General features: G+C 43.3%; 1 protein-coding gene across 1 annotated transcript in view; it reads left to right on the plus strand.

The window, feature by feature from the left end:
• The window catches only part of cgnl1 (cingulin-like 1), a 32472-nt gene that overhangs the window by 2296 nt on the left and 5768 nt on the right, over positions 1 to 24408 (plus strand). Inside the window, exons 2-14 of the mRNA XM_080504368.1 lie at positions 363 to 2037; positions 2516 to 2610; positions 4173 to 4278; positions 4795 to 4896; positions 5678 to 5814; positions 7194 to 7332; positions 7645 to 7857; positions 18348 to 18554; positions 19415 to 19519; positions 19594 to 19746; positions 20182 to 20352; positions 23913 to 24074; positions 24280 to 24369. Coding sequence (XP_080360494.1) covers positions 415 to 2037; positions 2516 to 2610; positions 4173 to 4278; positions 4795 to 4896; positions 5678 to 5814; positions 7194 to 7332; positions 7645 to 7857; positions 18348 to 18554; positions 19415 to 19519; positions 19594 to 19746; positions 20182 to 20352; positions 23913 to 24074; positions 24280 to 24369 — 3303 coding nt within the window. The 5' untranslated portion in view covers positions 363 to 414. The remainder of the gene's footprint in view (positions 1 to 362; positions 2038 to 2515; positions 2611 to 4172; positions 4279 to 4794; positions 4897 to 5677; positions 5815 to 7193; positions 7333 to 7644; positions 7858 to 18347; positions 18555 to 19414; positions 19520 to 19593; positions 19747 to 20181; positions 20353 to 23912; positions 24075 to 24279; positions 24370 to 24408) is intronic.

Below are 24408 nucleotides of genomic sequence, written 5' to 3' on the forward strand. Positions count from 1 at the left end.
AAAAAAAAGAAAAAGAGAAGAAAAGGCTGACAGGTGTTGACTCATCTTTTTTTTTTTTTTTTCCAAACAACCTGAGATTTGAGACGATGCAGACGAGACACAGAGCTTATTGTCTTGGTCCTTCATTTTTGCCAGAGCTCATTATCGGAGTAGTTTTACGGAAAAGATCCACACAGAGAGAAAACAGCATGTTAAGTTTGGAGAATTAGAACAGGAAATGCAAGAAAATCACATAATTTGGAGCAGCCAGCCTCAGATGCTTCATTACTCAATAAGGGCCTCAGAAATATTTGTGGACGTTATTAAAAATGCGTTGTGTCTCATCTCCGGCTAATCCCGCATGTCTCACTCTTTGCTTTCAGAGGTGGGGCACCTGATCCAGGGAGAGGGATTTATTTTCCATCTGCATTCTTGATGGAGTCGTATAGAGTGACTGGCATTCCTAACACCGGACCACAGCGGGGCTACGCTCAGATGCCCCGTCCATCCCGGCCCCAAAGTAATGGAGCTGGCTCGTACGGTCTGAGCATCCGGGTCCAAGGCATCGATGGACACCCTTATGTAGTCCTCAACAACCAGGAAGGGGTTCCTCAACCTTATTTTGACCCACACAGCAATGGGTACATCGACACGGATGGCTCTTTCATCGATAACTACCAGGAGTATGACTTCAGAGGAGGCAAAGAGGCCGGCTCCACCAGCCCCTTCATGGAGTACAGGTCCCAGAAGATGATGTACTACACTGATTCTCAAAATGGGGTTTCAGAATCCCAAGGACAGAAAGCGTCGTCCCTTCTTAACTTTCAGAAGCACCCAGAGATACTGCAGCCGTATGATCCAAAAACCAACACCCTGAACTTTGACGGTTCCCGCAGCCTGCCTTCAAGGCCTCAGACTGATACCGGGAACCAGCGCCAGAGTTTCTCCTCCAGAGCTTCTCAGAATGCTTCAGCCCACATCCGATCATCAAGCCTGGAGAGGAAAAACGATTCGGCGCCACAAGAGACGCGACAGCTGTCATCCCGGAGCCTGAGTGAGACTGCCTTTGCGAGACGGAAGTCTCCGTCTGAGCCCGCTCAGACCAGGCCGCCGCCGCCGCCGCAGCAGCTGGCTCAGCCCCAGGTCAAACCGTATCTTACCAAGCTGAACCCGCTTCAGTCCAAGCCCACGTCTAAAACTCAGCAACCGTCGGCGTCTTCGGTCCCGCCTCAGCCCTCCTCGGTGAGTCCAGTGAGTGAGCAGAGCAAGGCGTCGTGCAGATCTCCCAGTTCGGTGAGCAGTGCCAACTCCAGCCTGGAGCGGAGCCGGCGAGAGCCTGATGTCCTTCCCCTACGCCGGACTGACTCCAGTGGGCCAGTCCTGCAGTCGTCTTCTCATTCGCGCCACTCCTCTGCGTCGTCCACCTCTAAGCCTCTGGTGGACGAGGAGATGGAGGCCCTGTATGCAGACACCATAAACCGCCACGAAAACCGCCGCTACATTCCCTTCCACGCAGGCTCGGGCAGAGACATCGACACAGGCTCCATCCCCGGTGTCGACGAGCTCATCGACAAGTTTGACGGCAAAGATGGCGGTCAGCAGCGCAGGGGGCGGGCGGGGCGCCGAAACAGGATCAATCCCGAGGACAGGAAGCGCTCTCGCAGCGTGGACAGCGCCCTCGGTCTGAGAAATGGCTCCGATGAGTTCAGCCGCTGTCGCGGCACGTCGATGGAGCACGTCCTGCGGCCGTCGCAGCTTCGCCTGCAGAAGACGGCCGGCGGTCAGGACTCCTGGCTGACGGCCGCGGACGGCAAGGCCGACTCCAAGGAGCCATCTCGCGCCATCAGTGCACCCGGCTCCCCTCAGAGCACCATCTCTAAGAGTTTGGGCTCCATACAGGGTTACAAGAAGCCAGAGACCTACTCGTCTTCACTCCCTTTCAAACGTAAAGACGGCGAGGAGAGCGCCGCTCCTGTGAGGAAGGTTTCGACCACGTCGCTGTCGACCAAGCTGTCCTCCACCGCAGACAAGAAGGCTGCTTCAGAAGCAGATGTTCAGGTAAATGGCTGCACGGATCTCTTTAGTTCGGTGCACTTCTCTTCACTGCTGGTGGTGAATCACAATGTATTTCATTAGTCTCGGTCTCTGGTCCTGCAGAGCTCCTGTCCTCCCAAGTTTTAGGTCTTTCCTTGCTGATTGCAATGACCGTTTGTTAGGAGCTTGGCGATGATGCAATCTTTAGATTTAAATTTGTCAAAGCACCGAGAGCTAAAACATGCAGGACGGGGATCGAGAGACCGCTGATATAGACGCTTCAGATGTGACATTTAAAAAAATAAGAAGCGAAATACCCAGATTTTAACTTGCTTTTTAAAATTTTGATTTAAAGATTAATGTTATTGATAATATTTTTTTAAAATACGATAGTTTCCTTTGTTTTACAAAAGCAATAAATTGTTAAGGAGAAAAAAAATGTTCTGTGCAACTGAAAAATCTCGTTTCATTGAAAATCTCCATCATTTTCTGTCACTTTCAGGCAACGCCGGATCTCCTGAAAGGTCAGCAGGAGCTTTCACAACAAAGTCACGAAGAGACGGCGAAACAAATTTTGTTCAGTTACCTGAAGGATGGGTAAGTTGTTTGCACTTAAGTGTTCAGGCCGATTTGTTCAGTCGCTGTATTTCTTCATATTTGTGAAAAAAGCTTGGTACATTTAAGGGGTCGTGGGTCGAGTACATTGTTCAAATTGAACATTTTGCGTGAGCGGGGATGCGTCACGAAAGAAGAATCTGTTCTCTGGTGGTACATTAACGTTTTTGTTTTAAGTCGGCGCTGGTCTGTTTGTGATAAAAGTTAAAGAATGTGGTCTTCTTGCCCTCCCATCCCGGCTTGTGAGCGATCCAGTTGTCTGGAATTTGTTTTTCTTCAGGATCTCGCTTTCGCACTCCACTTTCTTATTGGTGCAGTGTGAAATGAGGGGAACGCTCTGTTTGTTTCTGTAATCAGATACGTATGCTGCGTTGAGGGTAGGCAAGCTGGGTGAAAAGGTTACATGCAGCTTCGATTTATCTTCGTTATTGAAGGGAGGCGGAGGTGGATTTAACTGATTTAACAGTTTGAATTCCGCAGCACTTTGCTTTCTGTGTTCATAATTGTACAGAAACAGTTTGTATTCCATCTTGGTGCGATATGGAAGGAAAAGACCAGGAAACTGATTGGGTGTGTCGGGCCACAGGTCAGGAGTCACAGGACAAAGGGAAAGGAAACGCAGATGGAAGTGCCAAGGCTGAAACTGAGCCACATTCCCAAGGCTCTGAAGACAAACATTGACCAACAGGAGTTATGAAGGTTTAATGAAAATCAGCTGTATGAGGAAAGACTGGGTGGGGTTGGGGGGGCGGGGGGTCAGCGCTATGGGGGTCTTGCTTTCTGTGTCAGAAGCACAATTTATCGAAATAAAATGCCTCATGTGAGAAAAAAGAGGTGCAGTTCAAGTTTTCTGAGTGTGATGGTTGGTTTAAGAGAAGAAATGTGCTTCTGTGAGTTTGAGAAAATCTGTTAATCTGTTGATCATTGTCTGATTGAGAATTCAACCATTGAAAGGAACAAAGGAGATGCTGGTACTATAGACATTTATCTTTTTGCTGAACAATACGGTGGGCTGGTCTGGTATGTTTATGATCATTAAGTCATTATTAAAACCAGAGAGAGTTGGCCTAACAGAGAAAATATGTGGGTGTGGCTGGTTTAGTGTGAGTCCGTGCACACTAAAAATTCTGCCCTTTTTTAACTTTCGATGATATGTATAAAATACAGCTTGTTGAGCACGGTTATATTACTGAAGACCATTTTGCAGCTGTATTTCTAGTTGATATATCGGGAGTAGACGGAGGCTTTGCATCGCCTCAGTCCACACATAAACACGGCCGTCATACACGTTAGGTCCTCATATCCCTCACAGTTTATTGGGTTGTGCAATGAAGCAGTCTGTGCTGTGAGGTGACACATCAAAGCAGCGTGATCCTTCCTGACCTCTTTTAAACTGGAAATGAACTCCTCTGTTCTCAGAAAAATCTTAATTCCTGATCCCTCAAAACATCTTTTTTTTTTTTTCCTTTTAAGAAAAACATTGATAACCAAAGTGTGTTTTCAACACTATAAATATATATATATGTGTGTGTGTGTGTCTGCAGAAGCAGTGACAGCGACGACGTGACAAAGAGAAAGGTCAACCTTGTCTTTGAGAAAATACAGACGTTGAAGACTCGCGCCACGTCGGTCACACAGAGCGACAACAAGGTGAGATTGTTGTTTAACCACGCAAATTGCACTTTGCGCGCTGGGATTTGTCAGCCACATGTGAAAAGGATGCATTCACATGTTATATTATGGAAGCCATTGACTGTTGGTTGCAGAAGTGTGGCGAGTTCTTTATACTTTGAGGATGATGATAGGGAAATTAAAATCGTGTTTTCAAAGCCTTTCAAGACTGTGCATGCGATTTCGGTCTATGAGTCCACACTCTTTGTCTGGAGTTCTTTTTTCATTTTTCATTTTGAAGCATCAGTATGTAATGGAGGTGACTCATAATTATAAGATACAGTTTAATACAACACTGCGAGAGTAACAGTTACAGTTTCTAGCCCGTATATAAACCAGACATTTTAAATGAAAAGCATCTTGGGAGTTATGTTAATCGTAGCTCTACCCAAGTCAAAATCTGCATATTTGAGGGGTAAAGTGTATATTTTCAGCTTGCATATTTGTTTGCAGTGGCTCAATTGAACAACTCTGAAATGTCCTTTTGTCTCTCAGTCGCTGGACTTTTCTGCTCAGACTAAAGCCCTGAAGGAACAAAATGCTGCACTGGAGAAAGAAATCACTGACCTGAAGAGACGGCTGGACGAGCAAACCACGGTAACAACCCGACGGCAGTTTTTTCCCCCCCGACCCGTCCCAGTTTGTGTTGGCACGTTGGCTTATTGCTGAACTTGTTTGAGAATATCCTTTAATCAAGGTCTTGGTGGAAAAGGAGCTTTGAGGGATTACTGTTCAACTTGTTGAATTTAAGACCAATGTTTGGTTGTAGAGTTGGCTAAGCTGAGCTGAACACAAAAGCAAATTTTTCTGGTACAGAATAGAACATATAGGATAAAAATGCTTCTCCATTGGAAAAAAAGTATGATTCTCTAAGAAATGGTTAAATATTACATCATCAAAAGTGTGTGTTTTGTGCTGTAAAGGCACAACATTTATGGAATAGCCTTTTAGAGATTATTTGCACATAAAATGTTAAGTGTATTTGGAGTTCATGAAGCGTTTGTTTATTATTGCTATTTTCTCCTTGTTCAAAGGATTTCACATACGTGTTCGTCTCAAGTATGACTCCTTGTCCTTTTATGACATCTTCAGAATTTCAAACTACCGGAAAGTAGAGAAACAAAGCTTCATACCCTTAAAAGACATGCAGTCCATAATACCTTGAAATGCATATAGTAAGTTGAAGTTATCTTGTAGAAAGGGGGCAGAGGCACTTAATTCATTTTTTTGGACATTTTTAAAACAACAAAAAGTTCAATTAAGTCCAGACAGCTTTGTTTAAAGAGGATTTTAAAAAACAAACAAAAAAAACAACAAAGGGGCTCTATTCATTGAACAGAAATTAGATTACTGATAATTTTGTGTGTTTGACTTTCAGAAAAATCAAGCTGACAGACGGACGGCAGCAAGTTTGAAGGAGCTGCAGCAGGAACTGCAGCGGAGCCTGGAGGAGTGCAAGCTGCTCAGGGAAAAACTCTCCAAAGCAGAAGCTGAGCTAAAGACAACGGTGGACGAGTGAGTGCAGGGTGACCGTGTTGAATACAGACAGGTCAACCGTGAATCAACTTGACTGTCCTCTCCGTTGTATTGTCATGCTGGGTTTTATTTCCATAATCTTTGCTAATAATCCCCGAAAAATTATTCAGCTCTTTTCACTGCTTGTCAATTTCTTTACTTTTGTTTTTAAAATAAATGACTGTCGTTACTTTTATACCTGACTGATATGTTTAGGTGCCACTGAAATAAATAAGTACTGTGGGGGGGTTGAGCAAAAAACTCTTATCTCTTGGTGAAGCTCCTAGTTTCAGGTTAAAATTAAGAGACAATATTTGAAAAAAAAATATGAACAAAACAACTCCTGCTGGAAGCTTCTTGGTGACACAGCTTAGACTGTTGGTGGTTACTGAAAGGGTTTCCATGTGACCTTCTCCGTCTGCAGCTTCTCGCTCTCCTCTAGTTTCCTTGGTTTATCATTCACTCTTCATATTAATGTGTCCTGGTCACTTATTTACTATCGTCTCTGTCCACCTGTGTTTCCAGAGCGTGGCCACCTTGAAGCTTTTTGCATGTTTCAAACCGAACTAATGCCAAAGTATATTTTTGCTCAACATTTCTGCATTTCATCCTATGGGTCTCTGCCCATTAGAGTTTTATCCTACATGGAATTATTGGTGTACGTCATATAGCATAGTAGTATAGCGAGTTTCCTTTTTTTTTTCTTTTGCTCTTTGAATCCAGCTCCCTTCACTTATCAAGTGTCAGCCGATTATCGTCTGTAGTTTCTGCCTCGCTGTGTATTTTTTTTTTCAGGCTGGAGAACAGCGAGTATCTCCTCTCGGTCTGTTCTTATTAATATTAATTATGCTTTTATTTGACACTTGAAAGCTGACATGAATCAATGAAGACAGACAAAGAGAGAGTGAGTAAGGGAGAGAGAGAGAGAGAGAGAGTAAGGGGGAGAGAGAGAGAGAGAGAGAGAGGAGTGTGGTATGCAGCAAGGATCTCAAGCGCGATTCAAACAAGCGGTATTGCAGTTATTTGGCGTGAAGCCATTCCAGCTACCTTTTGAGTTATTTCCTTCAGCTGCAGGAGTGGATGTTCTGCTTGAGTCGACACGACTGTGGAGATTTGTTTGAGGTGTCTCACATCACTTATCAGCCTCCCACTCAGTGTTGCAGTGTAGAGGCACTTTAGACATTATTGGTTTTCCATCATTGGCGTATTCATGTTAACCCCGGAGCTCCACAGGCCTCACATTGAGCCCCCCCCCCACACAGGTGCTGCTATTTGTATGTGTGAATTAAAGTGCAGGTGGGGCCGGGGTGTTTTCGAGTGCGAGTGGGCGTGCATATGAGGACCTGTGCAGTGTTGTGACATGTTTTGTGAATTATCAGGCTTTTCCAGGTGAAGATTGAGAGGGAGCAGTACCAGACGGAGATCAGAGACCTGCAGGACCAGCTGTCGGAGATGCACGACGAGCTCGACTCGGCCAAGAAGTCAAACGCCGACGGAGAGAAAGACGTCATCGTGGCGGTGAGCCGCTGTGTTCGCCGGAGTAGGAGACAAAAGAAATGGATCTTTTTGTTCCGAGTGTGGAGGAACTGTTGCAGCCGCTCACTGTAATTCAGGGCGAAAGAATGAAGCTTTTCTACTCTACTAAATAGTTCAACCATGAACATTTTTAACATTCAGCTCACATTCCAGATAATTTAAAATGTAGTACCTAATGTTATGACGAGCTTGTCGGTGTTTGTTTTAGATCTACACCACAGCGATATGCACTTAACTCGACTCCTGTCCATTTCTTTGATTCACGACCTGCAGTAAAGTCTTATTTCTCTGTAGGACATGATGCAACTGAAGGTGGAGATGCAAGAAGTTCTCCTGGCCAAGGAGGATCAGGAGGAGGTGCTGAGGAGGCGAGAACGGGAGCTGACGGCTCTGAAAGGGGCCCTGAAGGAGGAAGTGGCCGCTCACGACCAGGAAGTGGATAAGATGAAGGAGCAGTATGAGAAGGAGCTGAGCAGGCTGCAGAAGTCTTTGGAGGACAGCAAGCAGGTAATCACCCCCCCCCCCCATTTGATTCTCTCTCCTCCCTGACAGTCTCCTCCAGTTTGGCTGTGCCTCCTCCTCCTCCTCTTGGGCTCCCTCTGTTACAGAAACACACCCAGTCACAGGGAGGTGTGGAGATAAGCCCAGCATCAGGGGAATTGTCAATGTGTGTGAGTGTGTTTGATTGTAAGTTGTACCATATGTTCATCGTCAGAGGTTGCTGCCCTCCTTTGAAGTGACATTATTTACACCTTCTCACTGGTTTCACAGCTGCGGCATTGACTATCAAAACACCGGCAGGCTGCTTTTAAAATAGTTGGCAATGGAGTGTGGAGAGTAAGCTTGGGACTCGAAAGTCTGTATTTCCGCATTGCATCGATTTTAAAAACAAAACGAAGGCAAGCAGGCTTTGTGTTATTAGCTGACTTCACTGTGTCAGACTGCTCCTCTACTTGTCTGTGAAGTTTCAGCAGTGACTGAGTGACACATCAGTTCACACGTTAAATCTCAGTTATACTTGTTGAAGGGAATTTGTTTAAGACGTGTTTTCGAGAAATGTTGACCAACGGCTTAGTGCGTGTTTGTTTACCTGCTTTAAAAGATCCAGACTGTAGAGTTCTGGACCGTTGATGGTCTTTGCCTGGGACAGCGGAGTTAAAGGAGAGTTTGCCTCCTGCCATGAGAGGTTTTTGTGTAATCTTGAGCTTGAGTTCCCAATCTTCAGCAGAGTAACACATTGTAATAGTTAAATGTAACCCGTCCTTGTTTTTTTCTTCTGGGAAATCTATTAGTCAGAAGTGTGTGTTGTTAGACTATCTCCGCTTCTTCCTCTGTGGAGGAGCTTTTACTGGAAGAGCGCTTTTCGATGAGAAGATTTAGAGACATTTATCCACGTGTGAGGTTTTCTGATGTATCCTCGTTGAAATATTTCACGATAGTCATTTCTGAAGTGTCAAAAAAATAAGCTGATCTCAGTAATATCCTTGTTGCTGAACAATGCGACACAGAGAGCAGTGTTACTTAACATTTTTCAGTAATAAAATGTGTCAACATGAATTTTTAAAGAACAGAAAGCAGCATTTTTTCCAGGTGTTGTTTCACAAATGGAGGAAGCCGAGTTTGGACAAGACGAGTGGCGGGGCATGGCAGCGGACGGCGCTCTGAAACATGGCTGAAGACACTTTGTTTTATCAGGAGGTCGCCGTCTGCCTCACGTGTGTCCTGTTTGTCTCAATAAGTGGAAGTTGTCCTTGTTCTGGGCTTCCTGCAGGCCTGATGGGGGTCCACGGCAACACTCTGGAGCAGCAGGTCTACGAGAACATTTCCCATTGTCAAACAGAGGTGCAGCTCCCCCGAGGGAGTTTGTCAACAGGGGTTTACCCTCTTTTGATTTGTAAACACTTGGCAGGATGAGGTCATTGTTTGTCTCTTTTTAGGGTCTCAAAGAGCTGGTTGGAGACCCCCCCCCCCCCCACCAATCTCCTTCAAGTAATGTTTCTCCCTAAGGTTCGGCTTTACGACTCATCTGCAGTTCAGAGGACTGTCGCCTCCAACTGTGTACAAGTTTTAACCTCAATATCGTCTTTATAGTCAAAGGAGATGTTTGCATTTTTGCAGTTTATGCAAATTGTTAACTGCTCATGTTTGCTAATTCAGTCAAATATTTAATGCTGCCCAATATTGCAAAATTTTGTATTTGCATAAGATTGGAGGGGGGGGGGGGGGGGGGAAGAGCAACTCTGAAGTGTTCATCTTCAACCAGCTCTTTGGCTCTCTTCTCTTTGTGTCCCTTGACATTCGCGGTGACCGGGACTGTCCATGCGGACAAGAATGCTGAAAAACTGGAGCACCAAATTGCTCTGTATGCCCGTTAATTGCAGTGGCAAGGCATCACTAATCTAATGAGCCACCGTTCCTGAGTCGCGTCATGTCCCCTCTTCTTTCTGCGCCCTGAAAGAGTGGGGGTAATTGTGGACCTCAGCCAGCAATGAATGATTAGTTTGTTTCACACAATAATAGCAGCGGGGGTTGGGACACGCTGAATAAGTGGGTCAGTGTGCTGTAGGAAAGGGGATGCGAGCCCGACCCCCGTGAAAGGAGCGGGGGGCCTGTTTTGTGTCTTAACTTGAAAGCTGCATTGTGTTTTTGATGAGCTGAAATCTTTGGAATTTTATCGGGCCTGCGAAATCTTAGACATACAGTTTTGAAAAGACCACATTTGCTTATATCGGTATTACTTGGCAAAGTTCCCGTCTGCTCATTTGAAAGTGGACGCGAACCTTTGTGCCGGTGTGTACTAGCATGTGAGAAATGTGCAAAGATGAGGTTCGGTTTAGTAGAAATGAGGGTTTGTTTCCAGGAATGCCGGGGTCAGGCCGGAGAATGTGCTCCCTGCAGACCTCCTCCTTTACCCAGCTCCATCTCTGTTACAGTGTACCCACTCCGACCTGCAGGAGAGCCTCCCATCTTTTCATTTGCGCCTCTTCAGGGTGCTGCTGTGGTATCTCCTTCTCTGCGGACTTCAGGCTGTCAACACTGGAGGCTTTAATAGGTCTCGGCCCCATCCGAACTATAAAGACAGAGCTTTGTGCTTATCGCATCATTTCCAGCTCTTGTTATGTTTCACCTCCGGCCCCAAGCCACAGTGTGCGACACTGCCACATTGTTATCACGCTCTCATCTGTAACCTCAATCCCGAATGCTGTATTTTTTCATTTCCCAACTCCACAGTTTCCATGCAAGGGTCCGCCGTGATCTGCAGCTCACCTAAATACAGTTCATTTTCCGGCCCGTGCCATTCTGGGCTCCATCGCGTCTCCAATAATCTCTGCCAGTGTGTGAACTGAAGTCTCACTGTCTGATCATCAAAACTTACGCAACCTAGAGAAGACTTTCCCCTCAGGCTTGTTTTGAAAGTAAAGACTCCAGCCAGCGTAAGTCTGCGTGTTTGATGATAGTACTGTATTTCCCAGTGAAGCGTCAGGAGCGACTGGAACGAGGCGGAATGAGACGTAGGACAGCGACTGAGGATGGAAATCATTATCTGCTTGGCAGAGACGGTCGGGAATTAGCAGGTTATCCTCGTTGAAATATTACATTTTTGAGGTTTTCAAATAGCTGCGCTGATAACTTTCTGCACTCGTGACTTTGAACGGTCTCGAAAACAGGAAATTGCTGGTTATTCATGCTCTCAGAAAGTGTTGGACATATTAGGGTCAGAACTGAACTGAATATTGGCCTGGATGGTTTTAGACGTATTGTTTCTTTACTTCATCGCCTGTAAGCATCAATGTGGTGGGAGTCGAATCGGCCAAAACAAAATATCGCTTATTGAAATAACTTAACCATTAATCCCTGTGTTCTCACAAAAAACTCATCACATAATGGTTTCCCAACCTGAGGTTCAGGCTCCCTTTGCTTCTAGAATATAAAGCAGAACTGAAGATGATGTTAGTAAAAACGTCTGCCAGTGTTTGGCTTCCCTGTAGTGTTTTGAAGGAAACGACAGGGATTATATTTAATGTTTTTTTTTATTTAAGGCACATGAAAAGGTGAATGGAAATCTGTTTTGTTGCTTTTTGTCTTGTCCTTGTGTTCATGCTGACGTGTTGCAATGAATTTAGATGTGAATGTTCCATATATCAACATGCAGGCTGAGATCTTCTTTTTTTTGAGCCGTTCATCTTCAGATTTGAACGGCTGTGTGGGATGTGTGTTTTGGCCATTTCTCTTCAAGCTCATACGTTTGTTCAGACTTTCCATTTGTTTGTCCTGGAAACTGGAGCACTGGAGTTGTTTTCTTTTTAGCTTCAGCTGGGACAAGATTTTCTGATATAATTGGCACTTTGAGCCTTCAAAAGTAAGTCTGAGTGATTCCTCACAAACCCTCTTTGATTTGATGTTTTGCAGAGAATAAAGTAGAGATGCTTTATTAATCCCAGAGGGCAATTCTTTATCCTTGCAATGAAGGAAATGACTTTCATACTGTACATATTAATACTATTTTAGAGACTTTTTGGCTTTGTTACTATAGCTGGTTGTCTTTCATTCCCTACGTTCTGTAACATGTGTCTCCTTTTGAAGTATTGTATGTGTAATGGGCTTGTTGTTTTTTTTTTTTTACAATAAATCCAGGAAGCTCTAAGTCTTGTGATGAAGCATCAACATTATTTTCATGTCTGCCAGCGAGACTGAAATCACATGATGTTGACAGTCTTTGCAGCCAAGGTCAAGTCCGAGCAAGATTTTTTTTTTAAAGAAAAGAAAAAAAACGGGTACATTTTTTTTTCCTGGAATGCCTTCTTCATTATGGGAAGCATGGATATCTCTTGGAGATTTAGTGTGGTCGCACTTTTCCTGCTCTCTGTAATTCCATCACACCCCTGCAAATGTGCAGTTTGGCTTTTGCACAGTGAATCTTTTAAAAGCAGGTTTCTGTTTCAGTTTCTCCGAGGACAAGATGAGGCTTGATTTCTCGTTTGACCAAAGAGATGCCAATGTTTCTCAGCTGTCGCATTTTAATTTCTTCTTCAATCCTCCCTTTCAGTCCTTGACGGGCCTTCTGTTGCAGTTACCATCAGGTCTGGGTATATTTTTCTAATGAGGGGAAGCTGTTGTACTTGTAATGCATACTTTGTGCTGGGGAAGCAAATCAAAGCGTCTAAGTTGTCAGGGAACTTTTTAGATTTGTACACCTGATATGAAGGAAGAACTCGGACAATCTGACATTGTGTGTCGCTCCAATGATGTGTGAATGTTTGTGTGAATGTGGTGAGCTATGTAAAGCGCTTCGGGGCTGCTCACACAGCTATAAAGCGCTATATAAGTGAAATCCATTTACCATTGTGCCGGGACAAAACATGCACAGTATGACCTTGGAAATGTTTTCATAGCCCTTTTCTTATGATACTGGCGTCACTGATCTGGCATACATATGTCTTATCACTGTTACTCCAAGATCGTTTATGCTTTTTAGAAAATTCAAAAACTACCAGAAAGCGGAGAAATAAGGCTTTCCACATCAAATCCAAATAAATACAGTCATTCCAGTCATCCGTCTTTGAGATTTTATCAGACTGAGTGTAAGTGAGGTGCTGGCCCTGATCCCAGCTGATGTATCCTGGACAGCTCGCCAGTCCATTGTGGAGCAAACGCAGAGAAACGGTCTCATGCGCACTTTCGCACTTCTGGGCAATTTAGAGTCATTAATTAACCTCAAATGCATGACTCTGGACTGTGGGAGGAATCTGTAATACCCTGACAAAACCCAGGCACAAACACTGGGGCGAACATGTAGATTCCACACAGAGAGGCCAGACCAAGCGCAACCCTGACTAAAACGTTGTTCTGGTTCTGAGGCGAGAGGCCTGGCGACGACGGCGCTGTGCAGCTCCTGACCTGGTCACAAGCCGGTTAAACACTTGTGGATCTGTGGCCTACTTTTCTACAATGCAAGAAATGCACTTCTTCTTTGACCACAACTCTTAAACTGTCAACAGAGAAACGTGTTGAGGGACTGTGTCCACTCCCCCTCCACCAGAAGGCAAGACAGGTGACGGGTGTAGGGACACAGAATGCAGGTCAAGCACTCGCCACACTGTTACTTTGTGTACTTACTCGAGCACAAAAGAGTTGAAAGGTTTATTGTAGCACTCATACAGCACACACACACTGTATTTTGATAAGTCTACAAAGCTCTAAACACTTTTCCTGGGGTTGAGGGCTGAGAGGTGAAATAACTCGTCACACTAGTGTGTCAACTGGAGGGAAAAACTGAATTATTCAAATTGAATTATTCAAATTGTTTTCATATATAGATTATAATGGTATCATTTTCTTGTCAACAATCGATAATCTATTCAAATTTGAAAAAAAAGCATTTCATATTGTAATATCCATTATTATTTAATTTCCTACCACAGGCAGTGTTACTTCACTGTATGTGATTTGCATGTTTCCCCTGTTCGTGCACCGGTTTCCTCCAGGTATTGCGGTTTTCTCTCATTGATGATCCAAAATGCGCGTGAATGTGAATGTATTTGCCCTGGGATGTGCTGGCGACCTGCCCAGAATGTCCTCTGCGCTTCACTCTTTGATCGTTGGAGTCGCCTCCAGTGCCCCATGACCCCGAACTGGATAATATACAGAAGAATGGCTTAGTGCAGCTCTCTGTTGGTTACTTTAACGTGTCGTGCTGCTAATAATATACAAAGTGCTGAGGTATAACGTATGTAGAAAATACCTCTGAAAACAAAACGCACGCAGAAAATCATGAAGAGCAGAGTGGGAGAGTCGTGATCATTGCAGTAGGCAATCAGGCATGTACTGTAATCTATAAAAAAATTAAATTGGAAATAAACCTACACCTAAAGACCAAATTAAATAACCAATGTTTCCATCTGGTCATACTTGATATCTGCATGGTTCACATTAATCCCAAATTTTGAATTTTTGCTCAGATCAGCTATTTTTTTAGGTGTGTGTTTCGGTGTTCACAGTAAAGTTTAGACTCCCAACAGTTTTTAGGCCTGAAGTGACATGAATGCACAGAAGATGTGACGTGTTCACAGGAGCAAATATACAGCTGGACTTCGTTGTGCAATAAGAGCCGGGAACATTATGACCAAATCAGTGTATGAAAATGTCCTGGATGTCAGTTGATGACATTTGATTACTGCTGTTGAGACAATATAAAGAAATCCAATGGAGATGCATTTGCACTTCTATTAAGTGTATTTATGCACATCACAAGGTCTTTATAATCTGAGGGTGTCGGATCCAACGGTATGATAAACTTTCACCTGATTATATAAAAGTTACTCATAAATATACTTTCAACTAATGCAGTAAAAAAAAAAAAAGAGAAGCTTTTTTTAATTCACTATTTTGTTTTATTGCAGGTTTTTTTGCACCTCCGCATCTTTTTGGGCTTTTTGTTTTCTATTTTGTAAGATCACAGCGAGCCAAGATTTCATCACAGCACACGACTCGCTTCACTCCAGCATGCCAGGCTTCAAAGACTCCACAAAGTTAGTTAATGTGCAACTTTAGACAAACGGTTTGTTTACACATGAGGCCTCAAGTCAAATGCTCACAGGAAAAAAAAAGAACTGTGATATTGGCTTTTTTCTCAGGCATTGTTCGAGGACACTAAAATCCGCTTGTGCTGTGAAGTTTGTTTCGAAAGAGGTGATTGAAGAAAATGCATTGAAAGACAAATTAAACAAATTGTAGCTGATATATGAGTGTTCTGGGTGCCAATCATTACCAATGATTGTTGGGTAAACGTTAGTGAAGCTTCAGTATGTTTTAAATAATGATTAACCCCTTTGTGATGGTGAAAACGAGAATGAAGTTAGCGAGGCGTTTTAGAGATTTACAGTTACACAACACATAAACATTTCTATTCAAGCACATTGCTGAGACAATCTGCTCTGAGATAAACACATCGAATAAGGATGCAGGTGTGTCGGTGCAGAAAGCGAGTGTGCTCCCTCCTACTTCTTCCCACACACTGCTGCACGATCCTTATTTTTTTCTGCTCTGATGGCTTCGCTCATGTTTTTAACACATGTGACCCAGTGTGGGAAGTGGGACAGACAGAAGTGACGGGTTCAACGTGTTGTGGAGTTTGTTATCATAATGGAGCACAAAGACGACCAAAGCTGCATTGGAGAAGGAAGTTTCGCCCCGCCAATCTTGTTTTTATGGTTTTGTTTTAGCTTAAAAACTCAAAACAATAATGGACTACAGCTCCAAGTATATTTTCAACAGGGTGTTGAATATTATAATCAATTAATGAGTCAGATGCCTGTTGTCTTGCTTGTGTTGATTTATATTTTGAATGTTCAAACAACAGAAGAGCCACAATACACAGTCCTATAATCTAGTGGTGGACCAGAGGTTAGAGCAGCATGTGACAGGATACCTGATGGTCCCCATTATAAATTATACATCTGCATACAATGAACCAATCTGTGTTTTATACCACTTTAACCAACTCTGGGTCGCAGGGTGCTGGAACAATGGGCCGCTGGTCCGTCAGAGGGAAACACAGAGAGACAGGCCCACGCTCACTAATATGGAGACGTCGCCAATGAGCTTCAACCTCTTGTTTTATGACTGTGGGAGGAAGCCAGAGTACCTGGAGAAAACCTAGACAGAACATGCAAACTCCTCGCTGAAACAGAGCCCTGAGCCTCTCGCAATGAGGCCACATTGCCACGACAACACCATCTTATACAATTCTGATTATGTATTATTTATCTTTATTCTTCCTGTTTATTAGAAAATATGTTTTCTAATATTGGTAATATATGTACATGTCATGATCAGAAATACAGGCTATGTCGAAACAACAGTGGATCATTTCCACAGTCTGGATAAAACACCTGACAACTAAGCTGAACCACAGCAGCGCTAATACAACAGTATAGCTTTCAAAAACCGACACCTTGCACATATATCCATTGACAAGATTTCTGAAAACAAGAGTCCTGCAATGAATACCTTCATTTGATTGCAGTACAATGTCCAGAGAATTTAATTCAACTAAATTGAAATATGCATAAAACATTTTGTTGAGAACTGGTACTGCAGCTCTCTAAAGCTCTGCCGGTTATTGTTAAAGGTAAACGGTCTGATATTTGATGTCCCACCTGGGCTCTCATTTTGTTTGGATAATCTGCAGTTGAAGCAACGTTATCTCTTCCTTTGGCAGTGCCGAGTGTCTTCCACGTACGACAGGCTCGGTGACCCAGTGCGGCAGCAATGAGGGCGGCTCTGCGGTGACGGAGGAAACAGGTCTGACCGGCCCGTCGGCACTGGGCCAGTGAGGCTCCCCTCACCTTTCCGATGGAGGAGGCTTCTGTTAATGCACTGCGATGCATGAGCTGCCTAACGAGCGCCTTCTTATTATCCACTGAAAGGCACTGAGGGGTGAAGAGCTGTACACTTTAAATCAAGATTCTTTTTGGCGTTATTTTAAAATCGTCAATTGATTTCTTTGAAAGTTTGAAAGCAACACAAGTTTTTTTGGGGGGTTATTTTATTTTGTTTTAGTTTTTTGCTATATCAGCAGCAAAACTCTATTCAATCTATTCAGTGAATTTCTACCCACGGCTGATTGTAGTGTGATTCAGTGGTGACATATCTGCAGGATTAGTTTTGCTTTGCTTCAAAAAGTTACTCCAACAAAGCAGTTATTGTTCCAGTGTTTGTCTTCCAATGCTGCCTCCTGTCGCTGTCACAACCTGGGTTACTACACACTTTAGTCGAAGCAAAAGGGTGTGTGTGTGTTTGTGTGTGTGTCCGTGTGTGGTTTCATGCTTTTGAGTATGCATGTGCAGTGGCATTCTTGGAAGTCACTTGATGCGTGAACGAGAGCAACCTTCCTGTATGTGACTTTTAAAAGCCCAGTGACGCATTTTCACATACAGCACATTTGTTTAAGTTCGTATTGCATCGGTTTAGCTGATTTAGCCGGTTTAGACTCAAAACGCTTTGCATTCTGTTTATGTGTGGTGGAGTGCTGTGTTCACTCGTGCATTTTTCACTGTACTGAGATAGACGGTCGAACCTGTTTCTTTACATTCCACTTACAAACCAAACAGAACTGTTTCCTGTTGCCTCGTGTTGCTGTCGCCTTGTGACGGCTGTCATCACATCTGCTTTCTGTGTTTTCGTTCGGCACCATAGTACTCCATTTTCAGATACCACAGTTCAAGCACACTGTTGATTCATGAAAGAGCTCGCAGGACTTTTCATCAGCCCTCTTATATAGATGATCCCTAAATTCGTTTACATTTTATTTCTTTAGATTTGCCAGAAAATGTTCCATTTGTGAATGTAGCAGCCACCTTTTCCTATAAAACGTCATCTTTCTAAATCTGGAAGTTCTTCAATAATACTGCACTGAAGAGCCGAGGTTAGAAATGTGCCACAGACTGGTGAAGCTTTTATTGTGCCATTATATTCCTTGATGACTCGTGTATGGATGCAAAACACAATTCCTCTACTTTCTGGTAATTTGTAAATATTGAAAATATCAACTGTTGAGGAGATAAGGTTATGGGAAAAATACATGCAAAACCTTGTGAACAGCGAGAGGATAGGAATATAAGTGCTGAAGAACACTTTCTCTAAATATTTATAGACAGGTGAGGGCCACAGTGTTCTACATCAACAACTGCCTGCTCCTTCACTGGCTTTTAGTGGCTTCCACCCAACAGATCCTCGTGAAAGCCCAGATTTAGTAGCCCTCGATTGTAGTTTATTGTGAAGTGTGAAATCATTAAAGTACAAGCCTCTTTTTTTTTCCTTTTTCTTCTTCACAGCAACAAAAGTTCAGGGAGAACCTGAGCTCCCCAAATAGCTTCTGTTTTATGAGGCATTTCAGTCTGAATTGTTTCATCATGCATCATTATTTGTTTCTGTGGAGTGTCACAGACGGCTGCTTCCTTTGAACTGAAGCCCTCCTGCCTCGTTTTGATCTGCAGAGCGGCGTGGCAGCCGTCCGAGAGAAGGCTGAAGTGGAGGCAGCCAAAGGTGCAGCGGAGGGCCAAGCAGGGCGGCTCACGCTCGAAACCGAGCGGCTGCGCAGGCGGGCTCAGGAGCTGGAAAATGAGGTGGCCAAACTCAACCGAATCATCGACGAGGCCAAGCTGCAGGAGAGCAGGCTGGGAGACAAAAGCGGGCGACTGGAGGTGAGGGGCCAGAGGGAGAGTCCTCTGCAGGATGGAGCCAGCTGATGATGACTGAGTTTTAATGGCTCCTATAATAATAATAATAATAACAACAATGTTTCCTACCCGAATTGGAATAGCAGAAAGCAGCCACCTCTGAGTCTGCTTCTTCAAAGCTTTGTTTCTGTTGGAAGGGGTTTTTCCTTTCTGCCCCCAGCACACGAAGATTTGTTGAATTTCTCTCTGTTAAAAGCACCGAGAAATTACTGTTTTGTATGTGGTGCTATATAAATAAAGTTGAATTGAATTGCAAATGGGGATGATGGCGGTAATGATGCATAAAATAACAGGAAAAAAAGTGTTTGTATAATTACAAAAAATTAAATCAATACTTAAATCAAATAGTGTATAATCATAAAAGCTGAAAAAATAAAAGGAGGGGAACGCTTTTCCTACTTTTTATATCGTGCCTTTTCGATGAAACACTATTATTTGCTACTGTGTTCCAGCATTATATCATTCAATGTTTCTATTTTAGTTTAACACTCATCTAATGGTTCTCACTGTCCTTTTGTATGTTTCTTGAACAGCATTGAGTAAGAGCTACATAAGAAAACTTTATATGTTATTTGTTTCAACATCATTTGAAGTCTTGCAAAGTGGGTTTATAGGCGATTCATGAAAAAGATGTTGAATCTATGAGCCTCATCTCCTTTTCCAAGCAGACTGTCCTGTCAAAATGACAGCCACCTTTAGATTTTACTTAAGTTTCTGATCCTCATCAAGTTAGACTGTGGACTCGGGGATGTGGCTTAGGTCTGATGATGTGTCGCAAATCGTTCCTTATAAATGTTTAACATACTGCAATAATTGCCCGACAGAGAGACAAAAAGCAGCTGGAGGAGTCTTTGGCCGAAATTAAAGAGCAAGAGGAGGAAATGTCACGTGCCAACCGAGCGTTAACCGTTCGGCTGGAGGACGTGCAGGTAAGATGAGCACCACTGCACACCACCGCCCATAGAGAGACGCACAATTTGACATTGCTGCTGGGTTCCTGCAGAGAAATCTGACCAAACTGAGCAGTGAACACAAAGAGCTGGAGGAGAGGTTACAGGAGGAGAAAGCTCAGAAGGAGCAGTTCAAGAACATGAAGAACGACATTGAGGGTGAGAGGAGGCTGCTGGACCGTACGGTGGAGAAGCTTCAGCGGGAGGTACGTTTCCCTGCTTCGTAGCGACACATCCATCCACATGAGTCTGGTTTATTCAGTTTGGTAGACTTCAATTTCCGTTTCTGCTGTCCACTTTGTCACAGGACATTTAACATTTGAAGGATTAGAGTTGATTGGTACGAGTATACTATATGAAATTGAACAAAATACCTGGAAATTCCCTTTTGAAGTCTTCAAAGAGAGGTCATTAGAGAAGAACAATCGATTCCATTTCTCGTCCATAACTTTTTTTTTCTTAAAGTAGCCTTTTCACAATAATATGATCGTGACAATTTATATTACATTAACAAATAACTTTTGCTGGATGTGCTGTTTTAACAAAGCGTTGAGTTTATTAAATACTTTCCTCCTCCTGAGCTGCTTCATTTATTGAGTCTTTGCCACGTTTCTTTGACCAGTCCTTCCTCTCACACGCAGATGAACGATATTGTGGAAGCGTCTCAGTCCTCCACTCTGGAGCTGCAGGAGCAGATTGATATTTATCGGGAGAAAAACCGCCGGGAGCTGACGGAGCTTCAGAGGCTTCTGAGGGAGCGCGAACAGGAGCTGGACAAGTGCCTGCTGGTCACCAAAACCCTGCAAGACGAGGTAAAGTGGACTTCTGCCGCATCATGTGGTTTAGAGAAAGAGCCACACGTTTGAAAGCTGACGCTGCTTTTCTGGTGAGAGTGGTCAGATAAAGACCAGCATTAGTCAGGACCAGCTGAACTCTCCCATGTAGAACGGCACATGATGGACGCTTTGTTGTGACTCAACCAGTCTGAGTCACTCGATAACATCAGGACCTCCCTTAAAGACAGCAATGTCATGACATTGGTATTCCTGCTTCCTTTCAGACCCAAAACCTTTTATTAATTCTGGATGTCCAACTTTAAAGAGAGACACAGGGCCTTTTTGTGATCCCGGTTACAACCCCATAATAGTGAAACTTGATGTGTGACCCTCTGCATTGTTGGTCTTTGTCAGCACTTAGGAATGTGGGGAATGAAAGAGTGAAAGAGGGAATAGCTGAATGAATAATTTACATTGGAATGAGGGTGACCCATTCTGTTTTATTTATATGACAAATACTTATTCAAGGCAGGAGAAGACTATCTTTACGATGACCATAAAAAGCGTGTCTAGTTGAGCAGGAGCAGAAATATATGTGATGGATTCACAGTAAAATATGTTTTACTCTTTGGTGTTTTGGTTTTGTGACTCAATGAAGTATAGTGAATCTTTAAAGTTCTGCTTTTGTGAATCAACAAGATTTAAACGGTAAACTGAGGCACAAGATAACATACCTGTGTTCACATGCATTCAAACTTATAAGGCACCACAGAACATCCGTCTGAACCGGGCGTTTACGGGCTCCTCCAAGTAAAACAGAACATCTGGTACAAGCTCGAGGCTTTTGCTTAATGTAGAAAAAAATAGTTTTTCTCTTCTGCAAATAAAATGTCCGTATTGTTGACAATGTGGTTTTCAAAGTATAGGTACAGGTATAAGTATAGGTACTATAATTATGAGGGCGGCTACATTTCAATACACTTGGTACAAAATGCATTGACTTTTAGTATCGTCAGCGAGAGAAGACGTAGAGCCTGGGATGACTCAACGATACAAAAAGTATGATGACTGATTACAATTAGGGGTTTTTTAGGGACTGACTTAAACTCTGCTGTATCACTGGGCGTGGTAGCCAGGACATTTCTTTTGTGGAAACTAAAAGAACTGTGGGAGAATATCAAGCCTGTTCACACGTTTTCTTTCTCTTACAAGAAAACTCTTCCACTCTCCTCTTCCACTTTGAATACATCGGTGATGGGTGAGATTGTTAAGGGTGTTTCTCAATGTTTTGATTTGTTGACGCCTATTCCCCTTCAGACAAGCCGTTAACTGGGAGGTCATCAGTGACCAAGGATTGTTAATGCACGTGTGGAGTGAAGGCCTGCCTGTCAGATTCTGATTCAACAGAGGGGCTTCTCCAGTTTAAACTGATACAGAAGTTGACCCTGGTCCCGATAGGAAGGTGTTAGAAAACACAGCACATTGCACTCGAGTGTTTATGGAGTGCAAACGAGGGAACTACACACTATTTTTGCGGATACTCATAATGTTGTGGTCGATCAGTGAATGATATCCTGCAGAGAGAAATAAGTGGTACTTAAACTATAACAACTTTGACATTCATCCTCATTCTATTTGACGCTATATCAGCTAAACGTGTGTATAGTTGTTGAAATACAGCTGATAACATTAGTTCTGTTTTCTAAAGCTTCCGATACTTTATTTTCTGAGTGAAATTAAATCTGCTGTTTGCAGAATTAAAGCTGCCATACAGGAAGAAGAGGATAAAAAAAAAACAACAACAAAAGAATTGTTCATCTCAACGATGCCCTGTGGAGGTTTTAAACTCTAGTTGTAGATGAGTGTGTTTGTGTTGTTTGTGTGGTGTGTTGGCGTGGATACGGGGAGTTGTGATAACCCATTTCTCCCGACGACGCGGGGAGGTAAAGTTATTAGAGCTAATGTGGCCATAAAGGAAGAGAAGTAAACAATGCAGATTTCAAAACATAAAAGGGAGGACCGCTAATGTTTTATGAGGAGGGGAACGCATCAAAGATGTTTGTTAGACCTGTAGGATACACTCGCTAATAATAATTTGATCCCTGTAAGCAAAAGGAGTCTGTTTTATAATGAAAGCTCCTTTGGGCACATTTAAACAGAGGTTTGGCAGACTCTACCGCAATATTTAGCCGAAGAGCGTTCTTTAAAGAGAAAGGTGTTTTGACCATTACTTCCTTTAGTTATTACTCCGTAGTATAACACTTTGTTCAATGAGCCGCTGGTGAGTTTTGCTGAGCAGGATGTTCCCGATATGAACGCCATGTCTTCTGCACATGAAGTATTAAGGAAAGTTTGTGTCAGGAGGACGAGGTCAGCGTCCAGGTTCTTCCTTTTTTTTTTTTTTTAGTTTGCGTCTTTGTCCAGCTGGTGCTCAGGAAGAGGAGGATGTCAGTGCTGTGATATCATTGTTGTGAAAGCTGTGCTGGCTGATTCACATCCTCCTCCCTCTCCGCCTCCTAAACTCGTCCAGTGAGCCCACTTTTCCAACTGCACCTAAACGTCCCGTCGGCCACCACCCCACGTGAACTCGGCTGATCGTCACTGAACTTATGCAGGCTGCAGACATCCCTCCTCTCCCTTTATCGTCTTTGCAAATGTCCAGTAGATTCAAATGCCTTCCTCTGAGGAGAGATCTAACCTTGAATATAAGCCACATAAACAAACCCATTCACCTGCTCCCTCAATCTGCTACATTAATTCACCACCACAGCCATTTACAAACGTGCTTATAGCTGTTTAGGACCTGAGTGAATATGCACAATTATCCAATTATTATTCAACATGAGTGCTGAAATTGAGTCTCGCTTAAATATTTAGATGATGGAATGTGTATTAAATTTGCACTAATAGCCAAATATTTGCTGTGTGTGAGAAATGAGGTTGGATGATGAATTTCTTTGGTCTCAGCATTAAGCTGTTGGGGCGATTTCCCAGCTGTGGGGGCTCTGCCTCACAGGGAACATGGGCTGTGCTGGATTCATTAGTCACTCAGGGGAAGATAATATAATTATTTCCCTACGTGACAACTAAAGTGTTGGTCACTGCCCCAGCAGGAGAAGTTGACGTGAATCGGGGTGAAATTTATAACTACAAGATCTCACTACATAAGAATTTGTTGTATGCCAAGAGTCTTTTAATGAATCCACATTATTTGTATTATTCTGGTACAGGAGCAACTCGTAATACTATTTCGGGTTATTTCATGCATTGGAATTAGTATAGTTGTGGTCATTACAATACAGGAGATGCTTGATTATGTTTCTCTTGATATAAAAACCAACACGTGGTTGCCCAGATTGACCAAAAGAGTGAAAGAATTTGTTTTACAGATTCTTAATTAAAGAATCTCAGAGCTTTTGCATACATAAAAAAAAAAAATTTCTTTCACTCATGGCAAACGCTAAAGAATTTGAGGTTCATTTTTTCATCGCTTAGTAGCTTTATGAAGTTCACCTGTACAGTCACCTCAAACTCAGTCCATCAACATCTGATCCATTCATCTTCCTCTAAATGTCTCTTAATATTCTTTGTTTTAGCTGTCACGCCGGGAGGAGGACCTCCGTCAGTGTCAGAGGGACCGAGACGAGGCTGAACTCGGGAAGAACACACTGGAGAAGAAGGTGGTTGATCTGGAGGCGGAGGCTGAGGCCAACGCCCACACGAAGGATGACAAATCCCGACACGTCAAACTCATGGAGGTACATAATGTTGCAGAGTAATGCCACTGATAAAAGGCTCTGTCGTTACTAAAGCGTGTAACGTCGAGCGATTCCAGAAGATTTCTGTTATTTAGGGAGTTTAAGAACTCTTGATAGACCTCAGCTGCCACTGACTAAGATAAATATTTACAGAGGAGAGAGATGACGACGAGCAGTGAACATGTGTAACTATTTCATTCTGCAGGAGAGAATTTCTCAACTCGAGATCAACCTCGGTGAGGAGCGTCAGAGTGGAGACCAGCTGATGGACAGGATTGACCGTGGAAGAGAGCAGGTACAACACACACACACACACACTCTCAACACATTCTCA

Source organism: Blennius ocellaris (genome assembly GCF_963422515.1).
Source record: "Blennius ocellaris genome assembly, chromosome: 1".
Classification (NCBI taxonomy): domain Eukaryota; kingdom Metazoa; phylum Chordata; class Actinopteri; order Blenniiformes; family Blenniidae; genus Blennius; species Blennius ocellaris.